Source organism: Morus notabilis, unplaced genomic scaffold, assembly GCF_000414095.1.
Source record: "Morus notabilis unplaced genomic scaffold, ASM41409v2 Scaffold175, whole genome shotgun sequence".
NCBI lineage: Eukaryota > Viridiplantae > Streptophyta > Magnoliopsida > Rosales > Moraceae > Morus > Morus notabilis.
The window spans coordinates 1-7,960 of NW_010365332.1; the positions used below are offsets into that span (position 1 = coordinate 1).

General features: G+C 33.1%; 1 protein-coding gene across 2 annotated transcripts; it reads left to right on the top strand.

Moving 5' to 3' along the window:
* Positions 1-2,256: 2,256 nt before the first annotated feature.
* On the top strand, positions 2,257-3,019 carry LOC21392923 (heat stress transcription factor A-1a). 2 transcript variants are annotated; one of them, XM_024172109.1, is made up of 2 exons: positions 2,257-2,577; positions 2,923-3,019. In XM_024172109.1, the coding sequence occupies exons 1-2, from the start codon at positions 2,344-2,346 to the stop codon at positions 2,974-2,976; spliced, it is 288 nt and encodes a 95-aa protein (XP_024027877.1). In that variant the 5' UTR covers positions 2,257-2,343; the 3' UTR covers positions 2,977-3,019. The 2 variants fall into 2 exon arrangements, with proteins under 2 accessions (XP_024027877.1, XP_024027878.1); XM_024172110.1 differs by having other exon boundaries at positions 2,907-2,953.
* Positions 3,020-7,960: the final 4,941 nt, after the last annotated feature.

Here is a 7,960-nt window from a genome sequence, read left to right on the forward strand (position 1 = left end):
TTCTGGGTGTAAGTAAACGTATGAATGAGATTTAGAATGACTCTGATTCTGAATCCTATGACTAAGTAAACAGCTTATTCTGATTCCGATTCCTCACTCCGAATCCTACCCACTCCGAATCCTGCCCACTCCGATTCATGCTCATTCCGATTACGTGTAGGTAAACATACCATAAAAGTTATGTCCATTAATTGGAGCAAGAGAAAAAAATATTTTAAAATAAAAAATAAAAGAACAGAATATTTTTTTAAAAAATAACAAAAAGAAAAAAGAAAAAAAGAAAAAAAAATGAGGGGGGAATGGGGTGGAAGGAGCTACCACGTAGCAGCTTAGAAATGTTCTGTGGGAGCACTGTTGAAAAAAAGAGGTGTAAAGATAACTTTTGATATAACAGAAATTACACAGAAATCAATTAAATAAGAACATATTTGAAGAAAATTATTTTAACTATTGATAAAAATAAAATTAAATGGAGTAAAGTGAGCAAAAATTATTTTTAAAAATTTAATGTAAAAAATTGAACTATAAAATTTAATGTTAGATTGGATGTTAGACTGGATGTATATAGTTGTTAAAAGATTAAACTATAAAAATGTTATTTGCAAAATTAGAAAAAACATAAAAAAAAATAAAGTTAGGAAAGAGGAAAACACACCTAAAAAAATTAAAATGTAAAAAATTTTCATAAAATAAAAAAAGAAGAAGAAAACATTAAAAAAATAAAAATAGAAAAAGTAAAAATGAAAAAAATGGGATAGGGGCTACCACAAGGCAAGCTTAAAAGTGCTTTGTAGTAAAAAAATATGCGTAAAGATAATATTTGGCATAGTAGGAATTAGACGAAAAATAATTAAGTAGGGACATATTTGAAGAAAATAATTTTAACTATTAATTAAAAAAATTAAATAGAAACACATGTAAAATAAATTACTTTTATAGGAGTAAAGTAAACAAAAAATATTTTAAAAATATTATGTAAAAAATAAAATTGTAAACAAATTCATAAAACAAAAAAAAATATTAAAAAGATAAAAAGAATAAAGATAATAAATAAGTAAATAAGAAAAAAAAGTAAAACGTGAGAGAAGAGAAGAGACCACCACGTGACAACCCTATAAAAGAGTACTGTTGCAGGAGTTTTTGCTCTTTTATAAGCAAAATATTTAAAAAATAAAAAGAATAAAAATAATCTAATCTAAACATATATAAAAGAGCCAAGGACTTAACTTGTAAAGATGACATGTGTTGGTTTCTAAAGAGGTCACGTGTTGGCCTCATCTTTCTTTCTTTTTTCTATTTTTTTTTAACTTTTTTTCCATTTTTATTTTTCTTCTCTTTTATTTTTCTTCTTGTCTTTTGTTTTTCTCCGTACATCTAACATATAACAATATATAAAAGAGTTAAAAATTCATTTTTATGACGTCAGTTTCTCTACTTATTTCTTATTTTATTTTATTTTTATTTTTTATTTTTTGCGTATTTTTTAAAAATAATATATTTTCTCAAATATAAAAAACCTTAAATAGTCGTATAAATGAATTTCTTATTATTTAGTAAACAATAAAATTTTTAAGTGTCTCTAACATACGGTAACACGTGCAAAACGCGTTACAGAACTAGTAAATAAGTAAAGAAGAAAAAAAAATAAAAAGTGGAGAAAGAGAAGACACAGAATAAAAAGTAGAGAAAGAGAAGATGCAGCCACATAGCAACCCTATAAAAGAGTACTATTACAAGAGCTTTGGCTCTTTTATACATTATTAGATTAGATAAACAAACACTGATAATTTAGCCTCATTTAATTTAATGATTAAAATTTTAATTGAAATTAAGCGCTTGTTTAGTTGGAGGATTCGTTCTCTAATTTGAATCATGGTTTATGATTCATTATAGTATTTTCTCTTATAAAAAATACACGTAAATAAAAAATAATTTTAATCTGTGAACAAAACGGGTTCTAAGATGAAATAACTTTAACCGTAATAAAATTAAAATTAGGCCTCGTTCATTTCACCGATTCGAGTTTTCAGATTTAGATTTTTACAGTAAAAAACTCTCAAAAAATATCACATCTAACTTATTTTGTTACAGTAAAAAGCTATCTAAAAATGTCACATCTCAACTCAAATTGAAAACTCAAATATGTGAAGTGAACGAAACCTTAAAAATTCAAAGTCAAATAAATACAGGTTGGCACAAGCGACAAACTTCAACATTTGTCCTTTAGGGAAACTATGGTCTTATCAGTTCCCCGTATTTGGCTCACTTCTAGGCTGTAGCTAAAACCCTCGTCTCTCTGTCTCTCTGTCTCTCTCTCTCTCTAATTTCTCTGTCTGTCCGAAAATGGAGGTTGGTCGCGACGCGGCTTCGACGACGAACTCAGGCCCCTCTCCGCCGCCGTTTCTGAGCAAAACGTACGACATGGTCGACGACCCCTCGACCGACTCCATCGTGTCGTGGAGCGATCACAACAACAGCTTCGTCGTCTGGAACGCCCCTCTCTTCGCCAGAGACCTCCTTCCCAAGTTCTTCAAGCACAACAACTTCTCCAGCTTCGTCCGCCAGTTAAACACTTATGTGCGTCCTCCTAATTCTCTCACTTCCTTTTCTATTCAATTCTATCCGATGATTCGTATCTTGTTAATTCTTTATTATTTTCGATTTTTTTGTTCTGAAAGTTGTGAATTTTGGGGATTATGTTGATGTTATCTGTTCTCTCTGTGATTGATTTTCTAGGGTTAGGGCAAAATTGAAATTATAGGAAAATTTGGATCTTTTTATTTTTTTTGGTGCTTTTTGTTGGAGATATTTTTTGGTCATTCTCAAGGATGTTTTTTTATTTTTTATTTTTTTTTATGTGTTTTGATGCAAAATTTTTGTAATCAAGGTTGTGTCGACTCTTACAGATATGACAATTGACAGATGCCCAGTAATGATCCAGTTTTGCTAAATACAATTAGTACGGTTGTTAATTAAAAACTACCAAGACGCATTGTTATCTTGAACCACCAGAGTCCAGAGGTTTGTTTCTTCCCTCTTGTCTCACTTCAGAAGACTTTTATTTGATAATTTTCCTCCTTTAGTCAAGGGTCGCAAAGAGTTAAGCAAAGCGCTAAGACTAGCATCTCAATTATCATGGTAAATTGCTTAGAATTAAACATTTAAGATTCCCTACGTTTCGCTAGTTTGAATCACAGCGTAAGTTTTTGCTATAGTGTTTTCTCCCACAAAAATTTAAATTTAACTTTTTATGTTACAGTGACGTTTCGCTAGTTTGAATCACAACGTAAGTTTTTGCTATAGTGTTTTCTCTTATAAAAATTTAAATTCAACTTTTTCTGTTATAGTGATTTCTCACACATAAATTCACTTTTTAACTTAAGTTATTAATTCGAACGGGCAAAACGTACGAGGCCTAACTTGATAGAATAGCCACCAGTTCATTACCGGGCCGTCTTTTTCTTGATTTGAAAGTTGCATTTGTTTATGTCATGGGTGATCATTGTGGAGTTTAGTTTAGAGAAGGAAAACAGTACCCAATTCAGAGAAGACGGTGAAGTAAAAAAGTCTTATTTGAATTATAATTTAAAAGGTAAGCATGATATAATTTTGTCATTAATAACCTTATTGTCAACTCAAGTTCAAATGAATTTTTTTCATAAAAGCAACGTCTTCTGACTCATTTCCAAGTCATTCATGTCTTCCTCTTCCTTTTTATTTTTTTAAAATGCATTTTCATGCAACTTGGAGTTGCTAACATAAATGAATTTATCAATTAAAGAAGTTTTAAAATAGAGAACGAGGTGTTCTCATTGTGTTTTATTGGATTTTTATGATTAAATGGATTCAATTCTATTGTATTAAAGAGAATAAGTTTGGCCCTTACGATAAGTGCTGTTCTTCAATGGCTTCATAGAATCATATGTGTAATTAACAATTAGAGAATTCCTCTAGGATTATACAGCTAAATGAGCCTTTTTTTTGGGGGTTGTACGTATAATTGATCATCAAAAATTAGGTTGCTTGTGGAATAGATTGATAAGAACCGAGAAAAGATTATTATTGAAAACAAGAACTAGACTCGATTACAAGATAGATTTGTAGACTTTCGAGAGGTCTGCTAGCTCTCCTAAAGGGTTTCCCCAGTTTACTCTAATCAATCCCTTAATCCCCCCCAAATGCTAGCATCTCTTTTTATATTACTAATACCCCTCTAACAAACTGCTGACAACTAGTAATACTAATACCCCTCTAACAAACTGCCGACAGCTATTTCTACACCATAATAACTTCTACTATCAAACTAACTACCCAAGACCATCATTAATGAGTCCCTATCATTACTCCCCCGGCAAAAATACCTTGTCCTCAAGGTGTTGATTAGGTAATTGCACTTGAATGATGCCATCTTCTTCCCATTTCAATGCACGTGAACCTTGGAACGTCAAAGGTAGCAGTAATTCCAAGTCTGCCCTTTGTGAAATTTTCAATTCCAATTCCTATCACGCCAATTCCTTTCAACCAAATCCGGCCGGTATTTCGTAACCCAGTCCAAATCTTGTTGGAACTCACGCCGCATATCCCTGACCCAGCCCCAGTCACGCTGGAATTCCAAGACCCAATCCTAATTGCTCCGAAATCATCCCTCATGACACTTGGATTCCAAGTCCCAGCCCTCCCATCGAGAGACCCAGCCCCTAAATCGCCAGAATTGATCTTCATCGCGTCGGAATTGCAAATCCCAGCCTTCATGGCGGCAGAACTAGTCCTAAGTACACCAGAATCATGAATCTCATCGTTGACAGTGCTTGATTCCATCCAAACTCCACGCAAATCTTCTGGGTCAGTCATCGGATCGTCATTTTCTCCCTCTGCTGGTTAACACAGACACGAATTCAGCTTCTTGAGTTGTTGCCTACTTAGATCTAATCACAGATCGTCACACAGGCCAGTTCGCAACTCATATGGTGTTGATCGTTGGCGGTGTTCATCGGGTTCTGATCACGTTTCCTCTAGCGTCGCTTGTCGGATTCGGTCTCCCAGATTTTGTCGCGAACCTCCAAAAACCCCAAGATTTGAAACTCTAGGATCTGAAAACCTAGATTTTGACTCAAGATCGCCATTCTTCTTGCATTCTGATAGCTCTTGACGTCGATCTGTTACTATGGTCGACGCCGCCGCCACTCCAAATCTCACCTCCATCCTCTTTAGAAGTTGCTCCACGTTTTGAACCATGGCTTCAACCTTCGCAACAGAGCAGTTTCCCTTTGCTGGTTGGAAACATTGAAACAAATGCGTCTTAAAAGCACTCCAACAAACGAATGGCCGCCTTTTATCTCCCATTGATACCACTGAAGAGCTTTACCTTCCATGAACTCCCCAATGAACTTTTTTTTGCTATGAAAATCGATTTTTCAAGAAATATTCTTCTACTCTTGCTATTCACCCATCCGGATCTTCTCCGGAAAACATTGGCTTCTCTAATTGCTGCCAACGTCTATATGTTCCCTCCATCTTCTCCGAATCTCGCCCAAGAAAGTGCTCTGATACCACTTGATAAGAACCAAGGAAAGATTATTATTGAAAACAAGAACTAGACTCGATTACAAGATAGATTTGCAGACTTTCGAGAAGTCTGCTAGCTCTCCCAAGGGTTTCTCCAGTTTACTCTAATCAATCCCCTAATCCCCCCAAATGCTAGTACTTCTTTTTTATATTACTAATACCCCTCTAACAAACTGCTGACAGCTAGTAATACTAATACCCCCTCTAACAAACTGCTGACTTTTATTACTACACTATAACAACTTCTATTATTAAACTAACTACTTAAGACCATCATTAACGAGTCCTAGCACAAACTGCTGAAGTGCATCCAAAGTGTTTACGTTGTTTGAATTGTTGCAAATCCTTCTATGCCTCACACTTGTAAAGTTTTGCAGAGGACTCGACAACGTAGATGGTGGATCTTTTGACGACGCAAGCTTCAACAATTTTTGTACCCGATTAACGCCATGATGGGACTATGTAGGTCCTTTCTGGCGGATTCTTTATAAGTTTGTATTATCACATCTACTTGCGGCTTTATTTCTTGTACTAGTTTCAAATATCACAATTGTTTCACTTCCATCCTCTCATAAGTGTAATTGTTGTCCCTACTAGTTGGGTGATGTAGTTGTGATATAAGCAGCTTATAAAAATGCAAATTTCTGAAAATAGGAAGACAATGAGTGAAAACATAATCTTTAAAGAGAAGATTTTCCGACAATGGTACTAAAATTTGTATAAATAAATGTGAATTATGTGACTCAACGAGTAATAAAACGACAAAAGTGGCAACACGTAGGTTAACGTGACCAAAATTTGATTTTGAATGCAAGTTTAGAAAGTTAGCAATTACATTGTCAATCATTCAATAAGAAGCTTTTTTGTCTAGACTAATGTCTAATCATTTATAAAGAGAGAGCATTAACAATTTGAAGGCAAAACCATATTTTTTTTCTTGACTTCTTAAATGAAGTACTTTTTTTTTTTTTTGAGAAAAAATGAAGCTCTTTTATATAGTATGATTATCATATTTCTTTTTTGTTTTCTTTGCTAACATAACGCATTAAAAAATCTTCCTATTTCATTTTTTTTTTTATAATACAACCATTTAGAAAATGAATGTCGCCCAAACGATCATAGATTAATGAATGTTTTTTTATTATTATTATGAATATCTTTTCACTAACATAATGGAAAATGAGAGTTAATGGAATGAAGTAAAATTTAAACATTTAAAAAAAAATATGAAAAGCATATATAAAAGTACTAAGATTAATTACAAAAATTCCTCTTGAAATATGACCTATGCATCATTTTATCTCCTAATTTTTAAAATGTAACATCTATTCTTTTTAAACTTTAAGCTGTTAACAAATTAACTCCTTTCGCCAGTTAAATTGACATAATTGACACATGTCAAAGACACAATAGTGGATGTTAAGCAATTCAGTGCAAAATTATTCTTTTACCCATCAATTACAATTTACATATATATATGTATATTTTTTAAATAAATCCTAATTTACTTTTAATATGACAAAATAAAAAGAAAAGAAAATACTTCATCTTCTTCCTCTCCCCCGAAAACACTCCAACAATTTGTTCCTGCTAGCCCCTGCCACCGTGTCGGCGTATAGCCCCCTTCCCTCCCCAAATGATGCTGCGAGCCTCCCCTCCACCTCCGCTAATAATCACATATTAAAAAATAAATTAGAATTGGGAAATATCTATGATGGATATGAGTAATTGCAAAATTGTGGAAATATGAGATTATCACATTAATTTAGGAGTCAATTATTTGATTGGCGTGTTAGTATTTATTAAGTTTAATGTATTCAAATATTTTATGAATCTCTCATCTTATATAAGAGAATATTAGTCGTATTAAGATATCGAATAAAATTATCCAATACAAAGAAATTAAGTTTCTATTGTGTCCTTTATTCATGTTTCTTCTTCTTGGTTGTTACGCTTCTCGATGTTACCTATCTCCTACTCTTGTAACCGGCTCTTCTTCCCAGATCCCACTTCCACCGAAATCATGAAAATCACTCATGAGATGTTAGTTTTAAGGGTTCGTCACTAGTTCTGAATCATGATTCTTGGTTCTTTACAGTGTTTGTCTCTCATAAAAAATTAAAATCATAAATCATAGTTCTAAATTTATGAACCAAACCTCTCATTAATCGATTCTAATAATGATCCACATATATCAGATCGCCCATGTGTTTTGCAGCTTCATCAATTAGAAAGGAGATTTCTAAGCATCTACCATTGTTATTGTTCGAATAAATTGAATCTGAGCAAGGGATTTGTGGCCTCATTTTTAGAAAGTTTATGCAAAGACATATCTCCATAGATTAGGTTTAGAGGACACAAAGACACAGTGCAAGCGCATTCCGGCAGCCGCAGC